This window comes from Psilocybe cubensis, chromosome 13, assembly GCF_017499595.1.
Source record: "Psilocybe cubensis strain MGC-MH-2018 chromosome 13, whole genome shotgun sequence".
In the NCBI taxonomy this organism is placed as follows: Eukaryota; Fungi; Basidiomycota; class Agaricomycetes; order Agaricales; family Agrocybaceae; genus Psilocybe; species Psilocybe cubensis.
The window spans coordinates 1005663-1030400 of record NC_063011.1 but is presented as its reverse complement, the minus strand read 5'-3'; the positions used below and the strand labels follow the sequence as shown (position 1 = coordinate 1030400).

General features: G+C 47.1%; 10 protein-coding genes across 10 annotated transcripts; 4 read left to right on the top strand and 6 right to left on the bottom strand.

Moving 5' to 3' along the window:
- Positions 1 to 1852: 1852 nt before the first annotated feature.
- JR316_0013051 (uncharacterized protein) lies at positions 1853 to 3574 on the bottom strand (the record flags this gene model as incomplete). Its single annotated transcript, XM_047898666.1, has 1 exon — positions 1853 to 3574. The coding sequence occupies one exon, from the start codon at positions 3572 to 3574 to the stop codon at positions 1853 to 1855; it is 1722 nt and encodes a 573-aa protein (XP_047742214.1).
- Positions 3575 to 3991: 417 nt separating this feature from the next.
- On the bottom strand, positions 3992 to 5563 carry JR316_0013050 (uncharacterized protein; the record flags this gene model as incomplete). Its single annotated transcript, XM_047898665.1, has 1 exon — positions 3992 to 5563. The coding sequence occupies one exon, from the start codon at positions 5561 to 5563 to the stop codon at positions 3992 to 3994; it is 1572 nt and encodes a 523-aa protein (XP_047742213.1).
- Positions 5564 to 6590: 1027 nt separating this feature from the next.
- JR316_0013049 (uncharacterized protein) lies at positions 6591 to 7793 on the bottom strand (the record flags this gene model as incomplete). Its single annotated transcript, XM_047898664.1, has 2 exons — positions 6591 to 7045; positions 7094 to 7793. 2 exons carry the CDS (start codon positions 7791 to 7793, stop codon positions 6591 to 6593), a joined length of 1155 nt encoding a protein of 384 aa, XP_047742212.1.
- Positions 7794 to 8043: 250 nt separating this feature from the next.
- JR316_0013048 (uncharacterized protein) lies at positions 8044 to 8328 on the bottom strand (the record flags this gene model as incomplete). Its single annotated transcript, XM_047898663.1, has 1 exon — positions 8044 to 8328. One exon carries the CDS (start codon positions 8326 to 8328, stop codon positions 8044 to 8046), a length of 285 nt encoding a protein of 94 aa, XP_047742211.1.
- A 527-nt stretch (positions 8329 to 8855) lies between these two features.
- On the top strand, positions 8856 to 10662 carry JR316_0013047 ((S)-coclaurine N-methyltransferase; the record flags this gene model as incomplete). The annotated part of the gene is made up of 13 exons (XM_047898662.1): positions 8856 to 8897; positions 8960 to 9142; positions 9213 to 9381; positions 9445 to 9476; positions 9538 to 9636; positions 9693 to 9739; positions 9797 to 9821; positions 9875 to 10067; positions 10122 to 10150; positions 10205 to 10313; positions 10376 to 10451; positions 10514 to 10570; positions 10626 to 10662. The coding sequence occupies 13 exons, from the start codon at positions 8856 to 8858 to the stop codon at positions 10660 to 10662; spliced, it is 1098 nt and encodes a 365-aa protein (XP_047742210.1).
- A 691-nt stretch (positions 10663 to 11353) lies between these two features.
- On the top strand, positions 11354 to 13165 carry JR316_0013046 ((S)-coclaurine N-methyltransferase; the record flags this gene model as incomplete). The annotated part of the gene is made up of 13 exons (XM_047898661.1): positions 11354 to 11395; positions 11460 to 11642; positions 11719 to 11887; positions 11947 to 11978; positions 12046 to 12144; positions 12206 to 12252; positions 12305 to 12329; positions 12391 to 12574; positions 12632 to 12660; positions 12716 to 12824; positions 12888 to 12963; positions 13020 to 13076; positions 13129 to 13165. The coding sequence occupies 13 exons, from the start codon at positions 11354 to 11356 to the stop codon at positions 13163 to 13165; spliced, it is 1089 nt and encodes a 362-aa protein (XP_047742209.1).
- An 871-nt stretch (positions 13166 to 14036) lies between these two features.
- Positions 14037 to 17045, top strand: JR316_0013045 (tRNA threonylcarbamoyladenosine dehydratase; the record flags this gene model as incomplete). Its single annotated transcript, XM_047898660.1, has 11 exons — positions 14037 to 14437; positions 14495 to 14715; positions 14765 to 14829; positions 14885 to 15324; positions 15377 to 15685; positions 15743 to 15788; positions 16056 to 16075; positions 16144 to 16380; positions 16452 to 16533; positions 16596 to 16787; positions 16866 to 17045. The coding sequence occupies 11 exons, from the start codon at positions 14037 to 14039 to the stop codon at positions 17043 to 17045; spliced, it is 2193 nt and encodes a 730-aa protein (XP_047742208.1).
- A 328-nt stretch (positions 17046 to 17373) lies between these two features.
- On the bottom strand, positions 17374 to 19941 carry JR316_0013044 (uncharacterized protein; the record flags this gene model as incomplete). Its single annotated transcript, XM_047898659.1, has 2 exons — positions 17374 to 19423; positions 19475 to 19941. The coding sequence occupies 2 exons, from the start codon at positions 19939 to 19941 to the stop codon at positions 17374 to 17376; spliced, it is 2517 nt and encodes an 838-aa protein (XP_047742207.1).
- A 2050-nt stretch (positions 19942 to 21991) lies between these two features.
- Positions 21992 to 22673, top strand: JR316_0013043 (uncharacterized protein; the record flags this gene model as incomplete). Its single annotated transcript, XM_047898658.1, has 2 exons — positions 21992 to 22510; positions 22569 to 22673. 2 exons carry the CDS (start codon positions 21992 to 21994, stop codon positions 22671 to 22673), a joined length of 624 nt encoding a protein of 207 aa, XP_047742206.1.
- Positions 22674 to 22815: 142 nt separating this feature from the next.
- On the bottom strand, positions 22816 to 24518 carry JR316_0013042 (uncharacterized protein; the record flags this gene model as incomplete). Its single annotated transcript, XM_047898657.1, has 7 exons — positions 22816 to 22908; positions 22975 to 23145; positions 23209 to 23556; positions 23612 to 23773; positions 23824 to 24152; positions 24214 to 24283; positions 24345 to 24518. The coding sequence occupies 7 exons, from the start codon at positions 24516 to 24518 to the stop codon at positions 22816 to 22818; spliced, it is 1347 nt and encodes a 448-aa protein (XP_047742205.1).
- Between the last annotated feature and the right edge of the window lie 220 nt (positions 24519 to 24738).

Here is a 24738-nt window from a genome sequence, read left to right as displayed (position 1 = left end):
TATGGCGCCGTCGGTGGGTGAGTGGGATGAGGGGACCACAGCCGGCGGGGACGAAGCAAGACCCCCGCCGGCCGTGTACAGTAAGTCTTCCTCTATCCAGTATCCCACCTTTCGCACATATACTTACGGTTTAATTGTCTTCATAGGACGTCGCTCGATCTAACCAACGAGCTCCCTACCGGTTGCACATGCGCGGTAACGTACCCCAAAGTCAATCACCCGGGGACACCGTCGGGATGGGGGTCAACGATGAACCCTGTCCTGACGGAGCCCATCCGACGATATCATGCCGTCGGTGGGCGGGAAGGGGGTCGTGGCCGGCGGGGACAACCAAAGACACCCCGCCGGTCCTATAAAACAGAAGTAAGTCGATTATCCTCACTCGTCGCGCACATACTTATATTTGAATTGTCTATATAGGACGTTGCTCGGTCTAATAAACGAGCTCCCTACCGGTGCCCACAGTGTAGCCACAACACGGTTGCACACGCGCGGTAATGTACCCCAAAGTCAATCACCCGGGGACACCGTCGGCATGGGGGGTCAACGATGAACCCTATCCCGACGGAGCCCATCCGACGATATCATGCCGTCGGTGGGCGGGAAGGGGGTAGTGGCCGGCGGGCACGAAGCAAGACCCCCGCCGGTCCTATAAAACAGAAGTGAGTCGATTGTCCTCACTCGTCGCGCACATACTTACGTTTGAATTGTTTGCAGGACGTTGCTCGGTCTAATAAACGAGCTCCCTACCGGTGCCCACAGTGTAGCCACAACACGGTTGCACACGCGCGGTAATGTACCCCAAAGTCAATCACCCGGGGACACCGTCGGCATGGGGGTCAACGATGAACCCTATTCCGACGGAGCCCATCCGACGATATAATGCCGTCGGTGGGCGGGAAGGGGGTTGTGGCCGGCAGGGCAAACCAAAGACACCCTGCCGGTCCTGTAAAATAAATGTAAGTTTTGATCGTTTACTCATTCGCGCCATTGATTGCTCACTATCGCTTGCTTTGTGTAGGAAATAAAATATGTTTAAAAACTAAGAAAAAACATAAAACATATGTACGTGCTTTTCTATCTTGTTTCGGTCGAGTTTGATGCTGATTCTTTTTTCAGGGTGCGTGCTCTACTTCTATGCCAACGATAAACGTCTCGATCGCAGTCCACTACCCTACCCACTCCAACAACCTCAATCGCAACCCTGCCATCCGCCGTCGAGTCTCCGAGGGTAGGCGGAGGACTCGTCGACAAACAATTTCGAGGTAAGTCACCACCGCGTCTCGCTCAATTGACGCGCACTGTCGTACCCGCGCACCATCTGCCGGGGCGACAAAGCCCACCTCTCGGTGGGATTCCTTTCTCATTTTTTTCTGCTCTTTCATTTCTTCACGATAGCCAGCAGACGCCTCACAGCGTCCTGCTGGCCCTACTACTCCGCTATCGGGTAGTAAAGTCTTTCACACGTACTCGACAATCGTCGGGTACACTTTTTTTCCCATACGATGGGGTGCCGCCTTGACGTGGCGTATGGGCTTCACAGATTCGATCTTACCTTTGGGTGGATTGAATCTGGCCAAGAGCACCCTCATTCTCTTCATACTGACTTGTTCGTGTCTTCGCATTCTTTCTTCATGCGTTCACACTTGAGGTAAGGTCAGTCGTAGTAGCGTTATTGTAGCTTGTATATTTTGCTGTAAATGAAATTGAATTATATTTTGCTCATATATCACTCGATTCATGGTCGACGACTACAAATCTGTTTATCATAAGCTCGCTGTAGCACTATATGAGGTATTTAACAACGTCCAAATAATTATATGTTCAAGAAATGGCATGGAAGTACACTGCATTAATAGTCCATATGCCATGAACTATATACTTTCTCACTGGAGATATCATCGCAATTCTCTCCCCAACACTGTCCATACTTGAAGTCAAATTTCTTCCCCCTTGTCGAAGCCCGTTCCAGCTCCTTGTAAAAGGATTGTAATATGCATGGGCGTTGTTTCCCGAACCAAGAAAGGTTCTCGTAAGAGACACTGAAATTAAGCGGGTTCAAGTTGGAGGTTGATGCAGACGAGTTGTCCAATTGGTCCGCTCCATCGCTATTTTCATCCTCTTTATCTGGCTCTGCGTATTCGTCACCTGGTTCCTTTTTCGTTCCGCGTCTTCTGTGTATTTTATTCTCCTTGCTTTTCTGTGCCTCGTAAATCAACCTGGAGTTTATCATGTCTGCGTATTTCCTTAGTGAAAATGAGATGTCTCCTGCGTAGGTGAAATTCTTCAGCAATGGAAGGTGGTCCTGTTGTTCTTCACTATCGCGCTGCATCGTGAGGAGCAGGACCATATTGTCTGACATTGTGAAACCATAAGAGCGAATCTCCAGTGAGTCGATTGGATGATCGCGCGAAAGTATGCGAAGCATATCCACAAATTCATCATCGCTTTCAGGATGTTTGTGCGAGTGAATAACGGACAATGACCTGATTTTGCAAGACGACCGGGTGGTTAAGTCTATCAGAGAGGCCTCCCACTCACTAGTTATGTCGATGCTTTCCAAACGAATTTGGAGTTCATTCAAACTAGGTGTTGTGAGCCATTCTAGAACATACTCGACAATATCCGCCGATCCTTCAATCTTTAGTATTTTTAGATGAGGAAAGCGACAAGGATGAGGCTGCTGCGTTGATGAGACCCTGGAGTCCTTGAGATTGAGTTCGAGTTTGGTCAACAATGTACAAGAAGTCAGCACATGGAATGAAACATATCCCTGCTTCTTTGAATTGTGCGGTGACTGTCGCAAGACAAAATCTGCGGTCAGACACGTTAGGGACCCCCAATTGATGGCTATATCAACCCCTTTTAACGGTCCTTCAATTAAAACATTGTGTAGAGCAGGCGCCGATAAGAAGTTCCACTGGTATGTCGTGTCCGGAGGATTGTTTACAGGTGGGGCATGGATTGGTTCCGATAGACTCAAAGTCTCCAACATTGGGAAGCAAGTTGCATTGATACGCTTCAACTCAGCGGCAAGCCCTGGAACAGCGTGTCCGTGATAGCTTCTCCAACGAGCATAGACCTCCGCAATTTTGGTAAACGCCTCTGGCGGTGCTTCCCACGGTGCTTCAAAAAGTCCATGCGAGTATATGTGAATGTCCAATGGCAGGTTCCCACTTCGTTCAATCCATTCCTCGAGGAGTTCTATCTGGGTTTCGCAAGATTTTCGGACTAACTGGATTTCAATATTGTCCCATAGATGCGGCGTGGACCACGCAATTTGTCGCCATTCTTTACAAACACTTCCTATCAAGAACTGAGTTGGTGGAAAACACAAAAATTCCCACACCGAGGTCTCTGGTGCACACATAAACAGGAATATCTGTGATATAACTTCATTGGGGAGAGATGATAGAACTGATCTGGCTTTATTGAGATGGTAACTGAGTCGGTAGTGTTTCTCCCGGCAGAGTCTAGTAGCCTCTTTTGCAGCAGCGAGCTGGCCCTGGTTCCGCATAATGATGTCTTCTATAGTGCTCGCATCTTTGAAGACGAGTTCAAGGTTGTTATCCATTGGATCCCTACTGTAAAGAAAAATATGCCTTAAAATCAAGCCAGTTCTGACCTACATATATCAAAGAGCGCACCTTGCTAAGTGAACGCGTTAGGAATGAGCCAAAAGATGTCCTCGTACTACGACTCAAACAAGAGATGGCAAGAGAGTCGAAGAGACCAAAAAATTGGTTCTTTGGTTTTGTTTATTTGTGGCTGTCCTTGAACTTTGCGTGACTTGAAAAAGATTCCAATTTTCCAAAAATGCGCTTCTCTACCAGACTATGTATGTGCTTTCGCACCTCGCTTTATCTTGAATATCTTGCCTAACATTCCTGGGTTCAAATTAGTAAATTCTACTCTATTAAAATCGAAATACATATTCCCAATGCATAGGATATACAACAGCACAGCAGGAAAATATACACAAACCATTCACTCACGTCCGAGTGCTTTCCACCCACACCATATCAAAGTTCACCCCTTTGGTCTTCAACTCCACCTTCCGCTCGTAAAATGCGCCCACACCATTTGGATTTGAAAACTCGCCCTCCCTAAAATATTCTCTATTTTGATACTCGACCCGCATCTCCTCGATTTTCTGCACCACTGGTGCCTCTTTATTGAACAATGCTTTGTATTTGGCGCGATTGTCCCCCCACGTCAGCCTCTCGCTGAGCATGAAAAGTGCATTGTCTGCGTCAAACTTCACAGGGCCACTGTAATTGAGGCGGCGGAGGAAGGGAAGGATACATACACCCGGGTGGTCATTACTGGGGTTGAGCTGGTCAATCAGATCGTCGGACATGCCGCCGCCTGAGATGGCATGGTGCAAGTCAAGAGATGTGAGTGAGGGTAAGCAGTGCAGAAGCTGAATAACTTCAATCTCTCGTAGTGCGCACTGTTTTAGTGTTAATGTTGTCAACATGGACTCTCCAGTTGTAATGGACCGGCGGTACATATCCACGAGGTCCGCGCACCACTCCGTGCCTCCTGCCTGGTTTTGACCACGGGTGACTATGGTTAGTGTCTGCAGCGCTGGCACCACAATGTCCAGCAGAATCCCGGACAAGGACCTGCCTGCGTCGTCTCTGATCTCAAGTGTCAGGAGATGGGGGAGCCTCTTTTGCGCCCCTGCCGGGTCAAGCACAATGGACGGCGGAAGCGGGCCCTCGCAGTGCACATCAAGCAGCACCTCCCGTGCCTGCACCATCTGCCGTACCACCCACCGCGCCTCACGGACATGCACACTGTGCAGTTTGACGGTTTCTAGTTGGTCCCAGCACAAGCGGAGGCGTTGCGGCTGCGACCCATACACCGTCACGCTGCGCAACTGGGGCGCGAGCAAGTAATTGTAGTCGAACGGCTCATAGCGCAGCGAGAGGGCCTTCAGCCGGGGAAACGACATTGGCCCCGGCGAGTGCCATGCCATCGCAAGGAACTCGGTGCACTCAAACACCTCCCATCGATGCATCAGCTTTAGGACCATGGTCGAGCACTCTAGCGGTGCGGTGTTCCATACGCCCTTTGGTGTTGCAATCGAGAGGTAGAACCGCAGGGGTCCTGCCTGACCCGCACGCTTTAGCCACTCCTCCAACAGCTTTGGCTGCCGAGTCCGTCGGTTGTCAAAGCGGATGACAACTGTGCGCCAGAGCGTAGGGGACGAGCGGGAGATGGTGCGCCACGCGCTACACACTCGGCCTATCACAAATTGTGGAGGAGTGCACGCAAAATCGCGCGGATCACGCGCGTCGACGACGTGTTGGAAAATCTCGCAGATAACCTCGAGCGAGAGCTTGGCGAGAAAGGGTGTAGTCGCATTGAGGGCGGCATTGAGCTCTGTGCGTTTGGCACGGGCTTCTTTGAGCGCAAAGTGTAGATCAGAGATGTGGAGGTTGCATAGGGCAATTTGACGTTTTACGGCGGTGCGTGCGGGGTTGCGCTGTGAGCGGGTTGTAATGCTGAGAGTACTAGAGTCTGAGCCGGAACTGGAATCCGAGGAAGAGGACATTGTGGGTGACTAGGAGGTTTGTTCTAGGATGAGGACGGAATGTGAATCTGAAATAACGCGTACCAAAACTCAAAGTTATGTTTGAGATACAAGAAAAAGTGAACGTACATCTGATTCAGCTTTAACCCCTTCTCCCGCTCCAAATTGACGTGAAACCTCCGTTGGGTGACTGCCTCCCTTTGACGTTTGGCGAGACCTTTACAAATGTCCGTATAAGCTGCCAATGAAGGGATATTAGAGACACAAACACACCTCTGAAGTACGACAGCGTTATCTTACAGTACCAGTCCTGCTTAAGTACGAAGAACGTTAATGAGGTTGAAAATAGACGGTAGGATACAGTGCCCTGGAAATAAGTTGCCAAGACTTATGAGCGTGGGATATTTAATCGCGACGCGTACGTGTGAACGCGTCGCCACAAACCACGTGGTCAGGATGAGCAGTTTGAAAGTCGCGAACAGGGGTAAGAATGGGTAGGAAGAAGGCTGGTATAGGGGGAAACAATAATCATGATTATGTGCCGACAAGGAGTGCTATGTGTTAGAAAATGTGAATGACCTATAATATATGATGTTAAGAACAGTTCCGGAGAGCATGTCGGGTAAAATACAATAGATGTTGGCATTGATTAAATAACCAAAGAGAAAAGAATACCTGGCCACCTCGCCAGATCTCGTTTGCGAGCTTACAGGCTTGCAACCAAGTAAGACCGTTACGGCGCCTTTGCATTTGAATTTTTTTCATCCCATACAACATCAAGATCCACTCCCCGAGCTGCAAGATCAGCAATCCCGCGATGAAATGCCCACACACGATTAGGATTCCCGTTCTCCCCTGTCTGGGCCCATTGCGCGTTGGTGTAGGTGACATTAACCCCACAAAGCGGCTTTCTAGATGCGTTTGTTTTCGACGCCTCGAGGCGTTTCTCCAGTGTCGTTAGCAATTTGGTTGGCTTGAAGTCGATCTTTCCTTTGAAGGTAAAGCTCTCTAGAATAGGGAGGAAACTTGGAAAAGCTTCAGGATCGAATCAGCCGATTGTCAAATCGGAGAGCACGAAGTTGCCATTTTTGCCGAGATCTTCAATGTGTAGAGAAGACAGAGTAGGAAAAGATCCTACAGCATCCACAAGTATTCCCTCTTGCCCAATTCCGGCGCCTTTGAATGATAAATTGGACAAGCTGAAGGCAGACCTTTCGCGCAAATCATTGAGCGAAGTGATCCAGGCGTGGTCCAGGTTCGCGCTACCGGTTGAGTAGATCCAAAGACGTAGGTCCATCAATGCAGGCGTGATGATTCTGTCCAAGATGACAGAGGCGGCAGTGTTTTCCCCGGTGAGACAAAGGGAGTTAAGAGAAGGTAAGATCTTCAAGCCGGTATGTTGGGAGGCAATCTGGTTTGCAGATCCTTTTGTAAGCCATATAACAAGTTTTCTGATGTTTTGTAGCGAGTTGATAAAGCTGAGCGCATATGATGCCGGAAGGCCTTAGATTGTTAGAGCGGTGAGAAAACGATATGAGCATGAGATCTGACACAAGTAAGGGTGTGATAAAAAGATATTCCGCAGTTTAGGTGTGGCATTGAAATTATACTTCATTGATTCATTTTGCGGGAGGCCATTAGTAAACACTTTGATGCTTGATAGAAGCGGAAATGAGGGAGGCGGATCCGCTGCAAGTCCTTCGGAAATTGACGATAATGGCGAGCAACAGGTGAAGGCGGTCCAGCGTTGGCTTGTCCCAAGCAGCAAAGTAGCAAATGATTGAGGAGGCTGCCATCGGTCCTTGCTAGCGATGCTGACAGTTATCGGACGGGTTCCGGAATGATTCAACCATTCTCCAAGCAATTCTTCTTGTTTTGGGTACTTTTCCGCAATGATTTGTATTCGAATATCTTTCCACAGGGACGGATGCTTCCACACAGTGTCTCTCCATGCTTTGCAAACTCTGCCGAGAAGGAACTGGGTAGGGAGTGAGCGAAGGTTGGACTCTTCTTGGCTGTCGACGACAAGTTGGAATATCTCGGTTGTAACTTCGAGTGGGAGTTCCGCCATCAGGTCATGAACAGAATTCAACTTCGTATTAAGAGCCATGCGCTTGTACTTTAAATCAATGAGGACATTTTGAAGAGACGTTATGTCGTTCTCGCATTCGACAGCTTCGTTTACCACCAGTGTTTGATTCAACCTTCGACGCGAACTGAAGTCGGAAGTGGGAGTTTGGGGAGTTTCCATGGTGGACCTAACCAATGTTTCAGGGTCGCAAAAGGTGTGGTATATAGTATAGGGACCTTCGAAGAGATAGGAACGCTTCATTGGTACGTCGTTAGTAAATGGCAATGATGAAAGCAACTTACTTACCCGGGTTTACGTCAGGCGCGCGTCTTAAACTTGAGTGTATATTCCTCTTACGTTTCTCGTACGTATGTCCTTGGGGGGTATATCTCACACCGTTCGAGGAGTAAGAACGAAATTTAGTCCTTGTTTAATCCTTGTCGTCTTTGCTTAAGCGAATGGAAAAGTCGAGCCTATGTGCAAATAGGCGCAAATAGACTTGCAAGCCTTGGCATTTTGCGAACGGGACATCCTGGTCCTCCATCCCTTTCGCACCTCCTTCACCCATCTTGTGCGGAACATCAATAAGACCAAAAGAAATTGCAAGTAAAGTTGCTGACCGCCAACCCTTCGGGACCCGACCGCCCTGAGTGTCAGTAACTTTTTGTGGAGCAAGTTTAGCTGAACCCAACTGAAAAGTTCGAGTTGACTCCATTGTAAATGGGTTTTCCCCATATATACCCAGTCTCACCAACTGTCAACACAACTACGGCCGCGAAATCCAATAAATGGCTAACGCTGCCATACACCCTTACTGCTCCTTAATGTCAGGAAGGTCGCCGCTCCCAAGACACTCCTGCCAAGGTATGTTTCAATTTATTAGGTGAGTGCTACGCCTATGAACTCAGGCTACTCCTTTCGTTGTTTCAGAATGTATTCTTCGCATCCAGTTCCCTGGAAATGGGTCAAATGCAACAGACTGTTGAAGAAGAAGAAGAAGCTGAATATCTTACGATGACCGGAACCTCATTGGTAACACGCAAAAAAGCTATCTATGTAATGTGTATCATCAAATATTGACCACTACACACGATATCGATCGTTAGAGGACTCTCGTTATGACATGGGAATCAACAATCCCAACCCCCGGACAAGGCGCTAATTATATATAACGTCCACTAGTCCAAACCAACCATTCAATTTACCGTCCTAATCTCCTGCCTTCGTCACTACACCGCTACAATGGACTCCGTTCTCCAAGTTGGATACAACCTGCTCGATAGGGTATTTTTTGGAGACGCTCTTCAGCAATGACACGAAAGATACTGACTTTATTCATTCTCCAGGGGCTAGTCCCAGACTTGGCGCTTCGGATTGCGATACGCCTGCTTTTACGCCAACGTCTACGCGAGATCAACACTGGGTCTCTTGAAGCAAACCACACAGAAAAGATGAAATTCATCGAAGGTCTGCGAAACCACTACACCATTGCAGACGTTCCCGAGAAGGCCAACGAACAACTTTACGAAGTAAGGAGTATTTGAAATGTTGCAAGGTTGCGTTAGGTTTTGTACTGACCATTGTTTTCCTCCTCTATAGGTTTCTACGGAATTCATGCTGTCGACCCTCGGGCCATACGGAAAATATTCCGCGGGCTTGTATCCCACTGGAAGAGAGACGCTTGCTGAAGCCGAGAAATTCATGCTGGAGAGTTACTGTACGAAGGCCTATTTGCGCGATGGACAGGACATCCTGGATTTAGGATGTGGTGCGTCGTGTTCCCTCAGACCTCACGGCGTCTTCAGACCGAGTTATGATAACCATTTCTCAGGATGGGGAAGCCTCTCATTATTTTTGGCAGAGGTTAGTACTTTGCTGCATAGGCAAAATTATGCGTGTTAACCGTTGTTGCATCTCTCCCTAGAAATATCCTAACTCACGTATCACGGGCTTGTCAAACTCGGCGACCCAAAAGCAATATATAGACGGCGCAGCTAAAAAACGTGGTTTAACCAACGTTACGGTGCACATTTTGTCCTTCCACAGTATTCCCATTTTGCTCATCATTTCTCTGACTAGATCATCACAGCAGATGTCAACACACATGATTTTGATAGTTCGATAAGGTTTGTTGACTATATGAGCTTCATTGACGATATGACTCGTTGACGCCGTCTGTTTAGATTCGACAGAATTATTAGTGTCGAGGTATGCTTTAGTACGATATGTTTTTCTTCTCCAACCGCTGACTCTGTGTAAAGATGCTTGAACATATGAAAAATTATCAGATGTTGTTTAAGAAAATCTCCTCGTGGCTTCGTCCAAGATCTCAGAAAGCCGAAATCTCCAACGAAGCAGACGAATCCCTGCTTTTTGTTCATATTATTTGCCACAAAACAATGCCGTACCATTTCGTAGAAAATGATGGCTGGATGGCGAAGAACTTCTTTTCAGGTATGCTTGGTGTTATAATCGCCAAAGACCGATAAACTTATGAATTGTTTGAAGGCGGGACTATGCCCTCGCATGACCTATTTGTGAGTCCTTTTCAGCCAATGACTTTCACAGTGGGTCCTCATCGTAACCTACAGGTGTATTTCCAATCGGATTTAACTTTGATCCGAAGCTGGTACATATCCGGAAAACACCACTCAAGAACGCTGGAGCATTGGCTTCAGAACCAGGACAAGAATAGAAAAAGTAGGTTCCCATGTATCTCTGTTTGACTGACGATGTCTTTTTGGCTAACGATATTGAAACAGAGGGATTGAAGGAACTCCAGATGGACGCAATCGAAAAAGGATACAATGCTATTGAAGGGAAAAAGTCATTTTATAGGTAAGGCCTCTTCGTTCCCTGCCTTTTGATGCTACTCCAGCTCACGGTATTCTGCTTATTAGGTTCCGTGTCTTTTTTATGGCATGCTCTGAGTTGTTCAATATGGATGGAGGAGAACAGTGAGCAATCTATTCTTACATTAATCTCGTACCAATTTTCATTGACATGTTAAAGGTGGGGTCTTGGACATTACTTATTCAAAGCGAAATAAGGACAAACACCAAGCAATACCCGTGGTGATCCCATCTACAATCGTATATCACGCTTCTGAATCCCACCACAAGCACAGTTTTTTTATTTGATACCTGTAGAGTTTTATGCTGGAACGAGCTAAGAGAAAATAGGAGCATATGGTGTAAGCACCATATATACAGTAAATACGATCTAATATACTTCAAAGCCTGCTATTACCCCAGGAGATGAGTGTGACTCCACAAGAGGCCAGATTCGCCGTGTTGACCGTCAAAATCAATGTCTACAAGTAATTGTCCCTACGCGAGATGCTTACGAAATTCGATGGGCGTCGGCAAACGAACAAGTGCCAATCTTATCTTGGCGGAGTTTACGGTGCAGTACGCTTTCATTCCTTCAATCACAACCACGATTATGAACTCATAGTCTTTGCTTTATCATCCCATCCAACTCTTGAGCCAGCTGCAATTACTAGGGACAAATTGAAAATGGCGTTGCTATACATCTCACGATGCCAGCCTCATCAGCAACATGGGAACGGGCCGCGATCGACGATCATCATCCCAACTTCTTTCACGAAGGACCCGGATTCACACTGCCCACACATCATTCATCACTGCTTATATATAAAGCCCTCTTAATAGCCAGAACCGAACAGTAGCGTGCCCACAGACTTCCATTTCTTCCTGCCTCATCATTACTCCTTCACAATGGACTCTGTCCTCGAAGTTGGATACAACCTGCTCGATAGGGTATGTACTCAACGCGCTCTTCAGAGACGATGTGCACGGTGCTAATCTCAGTCACTTGCGTCAGGGGTTGGTCCCAGATTTCATTCTTCGTATAGCGATACGTCTTCTTCTACGCCAACGTCTGCGCGAGATCAACGCTGGTTCACTGGAAGCAAACCATGCAGCCAAGATGAAGTTCATCGAAGACGTGCGCAACCGCACCACCATCGCCGAAGTGCCCGAGAAAGCCAACGAACAGCATTATGAAGTATGCCGATGTTGAATTCTGGAAACTTACATCAGTTCTGATGGTTGAACGCGTGTGTGGGTTCGCTGCTCCATAGGTTGCCACGGATTTCATCCTATCTACTCTTGGTCCGTATGGGAAATACTCGTCGTGCTTGTATCCTACTGGACGAGAATCACTGGCCGAAGCCGAGAAGCTTATGCTGGAGAGTTATTGTACCAAAGCCCAATTGCGGGACGGACTAGACATCTTGGATTTAGGCTGCGGTGCGCCCCGCTCTTACCCCTAAGCAATTATCAGGCCAAAACAATATATGTTATCCTAGGTTGGGGAAGCCTATCATTATTTCTGGCAGAGGTCAGTCTTTCGAGTTTTGGCGGATTATATGCGCGTTGAACTATCGCTTACTCGTTCATTTCCCCAGAAATACCCTAATTCACGTATCACGGGCCTGTCAAACTCGGCGACCCAGAAACAGCATATCGATTTTGCTGCTAAGGAACGGGGTTTGACCAACATCACGGTACACTTTCGACGTCAACAGCGGTCCCCCCCCCCATTTCACTGATCATTTCTCTGAGTAGATCATCACAGCAGATGTCAATACACACGATTTTGATAGCTCGATACGGTTTGTTCACAATTTGAGTTTTTAATCATGATAACTCATACTGTCTGCATAGATTTGATAGAATTTTGAGCATCGAGGTGCGCTGAACTTGATACACCAGTCTGAGTCCCGACTCAACAGCTCGCTTTTAATTGAAAGATGCTTGAGCATATGAAGAATTACCAGGTTCTTTTCAAGAAAATCTCTACATGGCTACGTCCTACATCCCAGAAAGGCGATTCTTCTGACGAATCACTTTTTTTCGTTCATATCTTCTGCCATAAAACAACACCATATCATTTTGTAGAAGATGATGGCTGGATGGCGAAGAACTTCTTCTCAGGTACGTTGCTCGTTTGATAGCAAAGGGTCAAAATTTAGTTTTCGGATTTATTGCAAGGTGGAACTATGCCATCGCATGACCTATTTGTGAGTTTCTATAAACTTACACTCACGGTCCATATTCTGATCGCATTATCTATAGTTATACTTCCAGTCGGACTTGACTTTAATTCGAAGCTGGTACCTACCTGGAACACATTACTCGCGTACACTTGAACATTGGCTTCAGCTTCAGGACAGAAACGGAAAGGGTAGGCGCGCGCATTCTGGCTTTTTCGTGTTCCATATGTCTGATAACTGTAACGTATGAGCAGAGGGGCTCAAAGGACTCCAGAAAGATGCCGCGGCAAAAGGCCACGATCCTATTGAAGGGAAGAAGACATTTCACAGGTAAGGTCTTTATCTCTATCGTTGGTTATTCCAGCTCACAATGAGCGGTTCATTAGATTTCGTGTCTTTTATATGGCATGTTCTGAGTTGTTCAATATGGATGGAGGGGAACAGTGAGCTATTTATTCTTCTGTTTTCCATGTATCAATTTTGACATCGTTGAAGGTGGGGTCTTGGACATTACTTATTCAAAGCAAAATAGTAAAAAATACTATGTATTATATCTTGTAAATATGCTACCATGCATCGAAAAGTGTAAGTACTGGATATATAGTAAACATTACTGATTATGAAACAAGTTTTTGTAGAAACCCAGACCTAGATAACGGTGACATTTGAAGGCCACATATCACGCCGTGGTACAGTAAGTAAGGAATAGACACAAATGGCGAAGGATGTGGTTCTGGCTCACCTCAGTCATGCATATTTTGACTGAGACGGCGAGTAGGGCCAGGGCCCTATAAATATTTTTTCTACCGTATGAAAGATTCATCTGTGCTGACTGAGGATGAAGGTGAAGCTGGAATGTATACGTAGCGGGATTTGAGAGAAGAGCGGCGACATGGGGTCACTGTGGTGGATGTCAACTATAGTGCTTCGTCACAGGCGATGTTGTCACAATCTTCAAGTTCTAATGCGACACGCTCGCTCTTAACCCGTTGTATGCGCTTGTAAGTGTCAGTTGGTGTGTCTTGTGCCACTCTACATACGGTGTGGGGTAGTTTGCGGAACCTGACGAGAAAATCAGTATAGGAAAGTATTGAGATCAAACTTTCAGGAGAATGCGTTACGTTTGGAGAAGATACGGATTCCTGAATTGGGCTTTCAGAAATGAGCAAGTCAGAAGTAGAGCGTCGGCCCCTTTTGACTTTTGAAGTATGTACAGTTGAACCCCTCTTAACCCATACCTCTCAAAACCCATAACCCCTGGTAACCCATACCCTGAGCCGTCCACCGAGAGGTATGGGTTAAGAGGGGTTCAACTGTACAAAGTCAAGACCGAGGCTGGGAATTTGAAATTAAGAATTTGATGGCGGAGGTTTATTGCATGAAAAAGTTTAAATACAACTGCCATGACCTTGAACCTCTCTCATAGAACTCAGCTCGTTGCTACTGCCGTCGCCGCCTCTCTGGCGACAGCTGGCCTTGTACATGCTTATAATACCCACATTAGACGGACACGGAGGAAGGAGCTTGACGATGAAGTCCGGCGCTCCATTTCCGCGCTAGATTCTATGCAAATTGACCGCGAAGACGTCGAGTCTCAGGCATTCAGATCGCAACTGAACTTACAATCTACAAGCCGTGCAAATGGGAGCAGTCTGGACTACGACGAAGACCTCATCCGAGAACAACTCGCGCGAAATTACGCGTTCTTCGGCGATGAAGGTATGGCGAAAATCCGAAAGGGCCGCGTGGTTGTCGTTGGGTGCGGAGGAGTAGGAAGCTGGGCAGCTGTGATGCTTGTACGATCGTGGGTCTCAAATATAGACGTTGACTTTTGTCTCTGACCCTCATATTCAAAATGCAGAGGCATCTCGAACATCCGTTTAGTGGACTTTGACTACGTCACTTTGTCCTCGCTCAACCGACACGCTACGGCTACGCTGGTGGACGTGGGCACACCAAAAGTGAAATGCATCGAAAAGACACTTAAGCAGATTGCAAAATGGGTTGAGGTTGACTCGAGAATTGAGATTTGGAGAAAGGAGGAGGGAGGACGTTTGCTGGAGGATGCTGACTGGGTTATTGGTAAGGGATTTTGTACTCCTCCTTTTGCATTGCTAATTTGTCCTTTAAGATGCCATTGACAATATCCAGACCAAGGTCGACCTGCTGAAATACTGCTACGATAACAAAATAAAGGTCAAACCCTTCATGCACTGCGAAGAACTTTGAACTGAGAGTAGCTACGCATTAGGTCTTTTCTTCGATGGGATCCGGTGCCAAATGCGATCCTACCCGAATTCAAATCAGCGACATCTCTCACACAGTATATGACCCTCTGGCACGCTCTGTTCGCCGACGTTTACGACTTCTCGGTGTTGATTCGGGAATCCCTGTCGTTTACTCCACCGAAGTACCGGGTGACGTCAAATTGCTACCGCTACCAGAGGAGGAGTTCCAGAAGGGACCGGTCAAAGAACTGGGAGTGTTCGACGATTTCCGTGTTCGCATCCTACCTGTATTGGGCCCTTTGCCGTCAATTTTTGGACTAAACATCGCCACCTATGTTCTTTGCGAGTTGGCCGAAAAGCCCATTGGAAACCCCTTGCCGATCAAGAATAGGAAGAAACTCTATGAACGAATGTATCGAGATTTGCTGAAGAGAGAATGTAAAATTGCTGGTCATCAAATCAAGTATGTGTTGGACTATTTCTCAATTGGACAACTTTGCCAACGATTTTTGCAGCAAACTACCGATTGACGAAGACGACGTGGCGCTGATTTTTGAAGATTTGCACAGAGGTCGCTCAGTCGTTCCTCCTTATGATATCCCTTCAAGGCCAACGCTTGTTCGCTGGGATCCTACCCGCCCGTTGAGCATCGAGAACTGTGTCGTCTTCGAACTCAACGATGCCGACAAGCATGTGAATGCGCTATGGAATCCTGATGGATCAGCGTCAACGACAACAACACCCGCTGAACTATGGGGCCCGGAAATCCGAGAAGTTGTAGATCGAAGAGCGGCGGAGGCTCGAAGGGTTCGTGATTGGGTTATGTAGGAGAGGCTGGTCACTGCTTTTGCCATAAATTTCTCGCATCCTAACTTTCACAGGCGATTAATCCACCCTCGAGGATCCGTGTTTGGCGGGATTTGTATGGTATGATACATGCACAGTAATAATCAGACAAGTCTTGCAATTGTTCATGACTCAGATTGTATTGATTGGTACTATCGGGTGCTTTTACGCAGTCGTCTGACTGTCAACTTGAATACAGTTAGACGCGAACGGTTTGAGCTTCTGCACGTCCGACCAGGGAATCATTTCAAGCGCAGTCACCTACTTCTTCGTTATCAGATAATCGCAGCAGATTGACTTTCCAAGAAGATTACGCCATATCTTATTATAGCTCCTCATCACCCCTAGATCTATAAATTGCTACCCAAGTTTGTAGCTTTCGCATCGTCAATTTTCTCTCTCCTGCGTTATATTATCTCTTGATTTCTTGCTTCAGAACTATGGCCGGACGACAGACTTATTTTCATACATCTCTTGAAGAGTGGACGCGTTCAGATGAATACCACAATTCGTTTTTGATACCTAAAGACGATATTTTGGACGCGGTGGTGAAGAACAATCATGAGCAAGGGTTGCCTGATATCGCAGTGACCGTTGCTCAGGGCAAATTCTTGAACCTGCTCGTCAAGACCACTGGAGCAAAAAGAGTCTTGGAGATCGGAACGCTCGGCGGGTGGGTAGTTGCACCCTCTGTATGATTAGCTGAAACAGTTGAGCGTCGAATTTGGGTGTTTTGACTGACAGATATTCCACCATTTGGATTGGTCGTGGGGTTCCTTCAGACGGAAGTGTCACCACGCTAGAATTGAACCCACAACATGCCAAGGTAACTTCATTATACCGCTACCCAATGCATTGCTTGATATTAAGCTGAGGTTACTTTGACAGGTGGCTACTGATAACATTAAATTGGCAGGTCTCGCAGATAAAATTTCTGTGGTTGTTGGTCCGGCCGTGGAGTCTTTGGCCAAGCTGGATGCCAAAGAGCCCTTCGACTTTGTATTCATTGACGCAGACAAGCCGTCAAATCTCATATACTTCACTGAAGCAAAACGCCTCGTTCGGCCAGGCGGTGTCATTGTAAGTGTTTCTATAACAGAATGAATCCACTGGCGTCCACTCCTTCATTTGCATCGAAATGAACTCATTCCGTTGTAGATTGTAGACAACGTGGTCCGATATGGTCGCGTCGCCGACCCCGAATACTCGGACAACAACGTTGAGGGCGTGCGGCGGCTCCTCCATGCTCTTAAAGACGATCAGGACGTTGAAGCCACGACCATCGGAACAGTCAGCGAGAAAGGCTACGATGGTTTCATATATGCGATCCGCAAATGAACGACTGTATAATGTGAGAGCATATGTTGCATATATTGGTTGTGGCATAGAGGGTTGTTACATATGTGTTGTTGTACAGCTAATGGTTGGTACACGACAGGGCCCGGTGCGGGTGTTGTACAGAAAGTGATACAAGTGTGGATGTATGCTATATCAAATGTATCCAAATCTAGTTCGAAGAACGAAGAACAAAGGAAAACTTTGAAAGATTGGAGAAAAATACAAACCTCGAATGTCATAAATAAGCTACAAGCTGCTCGAAAGCAGAACAAAGAACTGGCTTCATGTAAACCCATGAACGAAATCAGAAAAAAAAATTATCAGGGCATCAAGTCAGAGCAAGCAACTGCCTGCGTTGCGTCGAAAAGAGAAAAAGCGTGATGAAAGCACCAACTAAAAACCCACCGACGAGGTAGGACGCCGTTTCAACAACTCTGGTCGGGCGGACACCCTTTGACTTGGGATCGTCCTCATCCTCGTCGTCTACGTCGTGGGCTTCTGGAAGCGGTGAAAGCAGACTGATTCGAGCTTTAGGCGGAATCAACAGAGCGGCGGGGATGACGGGTAAATGAAGCTCCAATGGCAAAGGAGTTGTTGCTGAAGAGGGTGACGAATGAGGGGAAGAATGGGTCGACGATTGGACTGAGTGTTGAGCCAACGGAGAGGGGGACGAGGAACGCGACTCCAGGGAAGCACTTTGAGATCTCGGAGAAGCGGGCGTGGATGAGAGGTGCGATGAAGCAGATGATAGCGACGACGTCAAGCATATCGAGTCCAAAGAAGGTATGGGTGACGGTGGCAAAGGAATATCGACAGGGTTCAATATCGGAGTCAAGGGAGCTCTCGAAGGAGGTTCAGAAAATGAAACAGTTTGAGATGGAATGTTGAATGAGCGGAAGGACGAATAAGGTGGCACAAACTCGAACGAATCCGCTGAAGTGATGGAAAGCCGTTTCAAATGGAATGAACCTTCACCTGGATCGATCAAGGTGTCCATGGACGCGATAGAGGAATGAGTGGAAGAGAAAGACGACACTTTGGGACGAACGTGGTGGATCATAGCCCAGGAGTTGGAAGAAGTGGGGGGCAAGTAATGTTCGTGCTCAGTCTCTGGCTCAAGTTCTGTTTCTTCCCCATCGTCCTCATCTTCTGTGTGTGAAAGGTCATCTCCATAATGTAGTGCGTCGACAGACACCTCGCCATGAAGATTTTCCTGCGCAAGTGGGTCACTGGTATCGTGCTTATTGGCACATCCTGCATCATCCTGCAATAGTTCTAGAGTTTGGTCGACAAGATCCTTGCTAGATGAATCTATCCATTCTTGGCCATTGGGAGTCTCTTCTTCTTCACAAAAAGCTTCCTCTTCGATGGGAGATAGGGAAACTGGCGGGAGAATTGTTGAATGAACAGGCGGGGTGGGCGGAGGAGAGGCCGGCTCCTCTGAAACCGCAGATAGCGGCGCTTCTACAGGCACAACTTCATTGCTTGCTTGGCCAACGTCATCCACATATTCCTTCGCAAGAGGACTTGGTATGACATTATTAACAGACCCCGATACCGCTGTCACAAAAAGCGAGTTTCGGGGCGACTCTGGCGGCGTGATAGGTGTTTGGAAGGCAGGTGGGATACGAGGCTGCACCGTAACAATGGGTATGTACAAAGAGGACGGTTTCTCCACGATCGGGAGCACACTTGGGGTTACCAGCGTTGGCTCCTCGGACTCCCCGAAATCAACTGCAAATTCGTCATCTGAGTCATCGTCCACGAGGTTCAGGTGGAGAATGGTTGTATTGGCCTTCTGTGCATCCACCTCCTGCTGAAGCCCGTTGATAACCAATTGCAAACGTGCCATTTCCTCCTGTTTCTCGTCCAGGTATTTCTCTCTGAGTTCCTCTGCCAGAGCGAGGACCATCGAGTCTATGATTCTCCGGATTTCCTTGTGGTCTCTGAGCCATTCGCCGCCGGGCCATTGGGAAATCGTAATGGAAAGGTTGCGGAGATAACTGATGGCGATTTCGAAGTCACTCTGTACCACACGATGAAAGAACGGTCGGAGGAATGATAGCGCCAGTCTGACGCAGCCAGCTGTTGAGTCTCGCAACCTTACTTCAGCAGGTCGTGCGAGGAACAGTTTTGACATGTCTTGGCAAAACTGGCGGTAGTTGTGTTTGCGTAGAGCAAAATTCCACGCAACCAAGTCTAAAGGGTTTCCAGAGATGATTTGGACATCCTGTCGAAGGAAGTACGATGGCATCTTTCGGAGAATCTGGATAAGAGGTACTGAAGCTAGGACTGCTGTCCGGGGAATCATCCCATACACGAGGACTGACTGGGAATCCTGCGAGAAACGGTACCATTTCCAGTATTGTTCCGTTCGCCTGGAACCAAAACGGTCAGAAGATTGCAATATCAAAAGTATAAACACTCACTCTGAAGGAGTACTTTTCTGCATTAGCTGGATTGCCGTAGCTGCTCTACCTCCGAGAGCTGTTGAATCGATGATAGCGATTTCGACATCTTTCTTTACCCCTTGATAATACCGTCTGACGGCTTCCCAGATAGACCAGCTGAAACTGAAGGATGTCGAGATATAGGATGATGTCGATCTTGTTGTCCATTCCATATGTCGGGCAACGTCGGCATACGAGCCGATGAATGGCTCGGAGAACTTGACCTTCGGAAGATCTACTGGAGAGCGAACAAACTGCTCGTCGAATCGTGGAGCAACAAAGAAAGGTTCAGTATCATCATAGAATGGCGACCTTTCTTTCGGTGTGTACACGCGGAAAAGGAAACGATTCGATTGGATTAGGGTATTGAAATCAACGTCCGCACCGAAGCCGCACTGCGGTAAGGGACGGATCTCTGAGTCGGGATCGTCGAAATACGAGGTCATGTTGTAGTGAAGAGATGAGGTAGAATAACAAGGGGTCCGTCAGCAGTTAGTATTTGAAGAGTCAGTTCATCGACCTCATGCGGTGAATGTGAAAGGTGTGATAGAACATGCACTAGCGTGCAGCGATAACGGGGTGACAATTCATGAACCCGTAGTGACTGGCCCGTCCGTCAGACCTGGATCATCTACCACGTGTATGCAGCATGTCTGCAGCAAGGCCAAAAATTGCTTTCGGCACACGGAAAAATACTGAGCGTGAATCACAAGTGAAAACCTGAGGATCGAAACTCTTGAAAACATTGGAATTCATGAATTAAGGGCGTATTAACCAAGCTATCAAAAAGCCTTGAAACTTAGGAATGTAATTGGAAATCAAGTGAAGAGGGAGCTCACCTTGAAACAACAATTTCGAGAAATAGTCTGTTTCCCAAATTGTTTCGCGTGCATGACAGAGAGAAAAAGATGTAAACCTCTGAGACGAGTGGTAGAAGTTCTAGAAAGCACAGCAAGAGAAGACATAAACTCCAAGTGTCGGCTCCAAAATGTGATTCGTTGAAGAGCAGGAGTGAGATTTTACCGGCGGTGAATCGATTGCCAATTACAGACACATCACGGTTTACTTAGTCATTTCCCACGGTAACCTTGTTGTCCACTCCCACCCAGCTCCCACCTTCTCCTGCTTTCTCTTCTCCACATCCCGACTGTCTTGTACATTGTTCCTATTGTGCTTTAGCCCAACTTTGGTCTATATATCTGTTCTGCTACTCGCTTTTGATTAAAGTTACCCCAAGATCACTGTCAACATTTGTTAATCTGGAGTCAGCTGGAGTAAATGCAAATGAACAATATCTTTCTCAGCATGGAATAGCTCTCTAAACTAACGGATACCGGCGACTTCTCTGGAGTTACAAACTGTATAATGTCCCACACCAACGGTCTTTACAAGTTAACTTGTCGACAATCTGTTGGTCCTGATTCGTTGGTTGGACTAAACTTGTCATAAGTTCAGTCGGATCGAATCATCCTCCTTTCCCATATGGACTACAAAGTGAATTTCGAACCATCTATGCGAGCACAGCCCTACGGCGTCCATACTAGTGCACATACGTCTTATGCAGAACCTTTAATTATACTGTCTCGTGAGTTTTTCGCGTTAGAGCCGTTTCTCATGGATGAAAACTGCGCTTCCATCTAACGAGATGATAATGTCGTTTGTGCCAAGAGATCAGTTTCTCCAGCTATCACAGGAGATCGCAGCATATCGCAATCTGCAGTATATCGTCTTTCTTCATCGCAGCTGCGTATTATTTTTAAACGTGTATCTCTGTTAATCCATGGACAATTGTCAGGGCTATCTTTCCTTTGTGGCGTTTGAGCGGATGCCACCGACGACGTATTGACCTGCCCATACATTTCTCTAATTAACGGAAGTCTACAAGGCTGTGCCCCGAGAAGAGGCCCGACTACTGTACCGAAAGGCTTGGTATTACGAGCCTATACCTTGACTCGCAATGGCGGAGCTCTTAAGCGAGGACTATTACTTCTCAGTGACGAACTGCCAAGACCAGTTTATACCATGGAAGTTTAATCCAGCACCTGACAGTACCGGTACTATGCATCTCATCCTCTAACTCCGCTCCATGTCCGCCTTTTTTCTCCCGGAGTGTGAGGAGGTGCATGATTACCCAAGATGTATGATGCGTGTCCACGACAACCCACCACCGTTTTCGCCTAATTGGGCGCTTCAAAGCTATTCTTAACTTTCTGCCTCAAGACACGTCTTCGAAATCAGCTTCAAAAGTCATAAATGGCTGTTGATTAGATAGACATGTCCATCAAGGACACTGATTTGTCTCTCCACGCTTTCCAACTTCGGTTCGGTTTCCCCATGCCTGTATTCAGCGCGCTGCGAGGAATTTCCATAGATTTCCATGGCTCGATCGTGTAACTCAGAGTCAATCGAGTTAATATCCCTAGGGTTGAAAGATTATATAAACTCTAATGAATCTCTGGAGGACCTACTTCCTCTTCACCTATTTTGCCAGTGATAATGTCTGCCATAACTGCCAACCGCCGCGCTCTCTCTGTTGCCTGCCGCCACTCTAGGCAGATCCACTCTTCAATTACAACACACGCAGCGGTCGTCTCCCCATCTGCTCTAGCAGAACAAGAGTTCGAAGAAATCTCACTACAACCCATCTTCGACATCTTCGACGCTCCTACAAGGCTGTCCGAGTCGAGCGAATTTATTCGCGACAAGTACAAGACAGTCACAAAGGCAAAAGCCACCCCCCAAACGCCCACAACCGAATGGTCGGCAGGATCATCACGATCAAGCCCTACCCCACTGCCGTCACCTATTGTCTTCGATGGTCCGGCTCGCCCAAAAAACGAGGCTTTGGCATTTCAGCGACGGATGCGAGATGCAGGGCTTGCCCCACAACCTCATCCTCGAAGAGCCCAAGCATCTTCGGCCCGCACTTTTAGTTCATCAGAGCCCTTGGTGCAAATGTTTGAGGGTCCCGCCCGGATCACTCGTTACCACCATCACTCACAGTCAGACAGCCAGGTAGGACAGCGTCTTGAGTTCATTAAATTTTGAATCTAACTCATTTTTGTATCCATAGCAAAATCGATCAAAACTTGTAGTCGCACTAGGTGTGGCAGGTGCAGTTGGGTGTGCCACCCTTTACAATGAAAACGACGACTCGAGACTCGGATTACGAAAATGATTCTCTTTGTTTCTGATTTGTATCATATTACTAGATTGCAAGAGGAACCGGAAGACTACATGTAGCAATATTAGATTAGACGTACAAAAAAATGTGATAAATCCTTCATCGTTTCACCTGGTGAAATCCATATTCCCGGGGATTAATCTCGGGGCATAAACCAAAGCGAGCCATGTCGGCGCGAAGGGCGCTTTTCAAGCGATACGATTACGTTGTTATTGGCGTCAACTTTGCCCTGAAAAAAATTTGGCAGGATATCAGGACATAAGTAAAACGACAGAATGCATCCGGGAGTTCTCACAGTCCAGATCCTGCGATTTGTGACGATGCGCATAAGGCTACGGCATTGGATCATCATGAGCCTCACGGTGTCATGTGTGAGTGTTGGTTGCATGCTATGATCGACATGATTATCCACGTCTACGATAGTGCGCAATGTCCGGGAATGCGAAATATTCATCGCGAAGGCAGCCTATTTGGAAGACATTAATCAGCCAACCAGCCGGATAAATTTTGAAACCAGGAAGAAACACACAAGTTCTTTCATAGGAATTGCAACGTCTAGTCTTTCCAGGCGAAGACACTTTTTACAAATTTTGATGATCGACTCTCTGCTAACACCGCAATCAAGGAATGCAAGTCTCCGTAAGGTACTTTGGTGGTTGTCTATCAGCAGGTCAATGAATGGCTCTCCCACGACAACCTTGCGTTCTGGCATTTTAATGGCAAACGAAGACAGAGAAGGAGACGATGAATTCAGATACGTCAACACAGAAGCCAAAACCGTGACAGGAGAAGGTTGCATGGTGTATTTTGCATCAAGTGCAAGGTTCCTCAGGTGATGAAGTGCAAGCGGAATTAGTGGAAGTGGTTTGGTGGTCTCCTATGTTCATATCGATAGATTAGGACCGAAAAGCCGACAGAAAGAAATCACTCACTGTCACCGTTATCGAGAGATTTTCGAGAAGCGGCGTCTTTGTTAGATGTTTGAAAATTGCAACATGATCCAACTTTGGGCAGCCAACAACGTGGAGGCCCACTAGATTTGGCAAATTACCCAGAACCGATGCAAAGATGTCTTCATGGAGTACATTGATCATCTACGAATGCTTGAGTTTGAAATGTTGCTGCAGGACAAGGGAATATTCACATAGAGAGACAACGTCGTGAGAGTGCGAGATAAAGATGAACTCCAAGAAGGCAGCAAATCCACAGTATTCCAGGAGGCGAATTCTAGGCTTAAACTCTCCAACCCCGTGATATTTACGAGCATCGTTGCCTGCGTTGTCGTCAGGTTGGCGTATATGCGAAGCGTGTTTAAGCGTCCTTTCTCCTGCAAGGCCGGAAGGAACATGGGTAGAACATTTTGCACGATACATTTGAATGACTTGAGGTTCTTGCATATCCGCAGAGCTTCCCTACATTCTCGCACGAAAACGGGATGCACAACCGATTTCACGGTCGGAACGGTGCTGATCTCTGATTGAATAGGTTTTTTAGTCAAATCCTCAAGCATACAAAAGGAAAGACACGAGCTCACCGATGTTTTGAACGTGAATAGCCAGGTGCGGATGGGCTATTACCGCCGCGAACGGTGATATTGTCTCTCCCTTTGTACGTTACATCATCGACGCTCAGAGATAATATATTCCGCGTAAAACGAATACTCACCGAAGCATAACCTTTCCCCTGACGTATCCGATATGAAATCGTATGGTACAGTCTCGGGATGACCGCTACGAGGAACGACTGACTGACCAGAGCTACTGCAGGGAGGTCATTCCCAGACAGAAATGAGAATATGACTTCTAGCACATCAAGGTTGAGGTTGTCTGCGGAGACCATGCGGTTTGAGCAGACGCGCCGAGGAGTAGGAGGACGAGCCTGATGATAGGTGGTAATTAACCCCGACAGTGAGCTCATCGTTATTGTTTGGCCGTTATTTGCAAACATGTTTGGCGGCTTCTGTCCCAATCAGGAACACACAATAACTGCAGAGTCGGAAAAGGACAAGAGGTTGATCTTTTGGATGATAAAAATATACAAGGAATACAGTAAACGACGG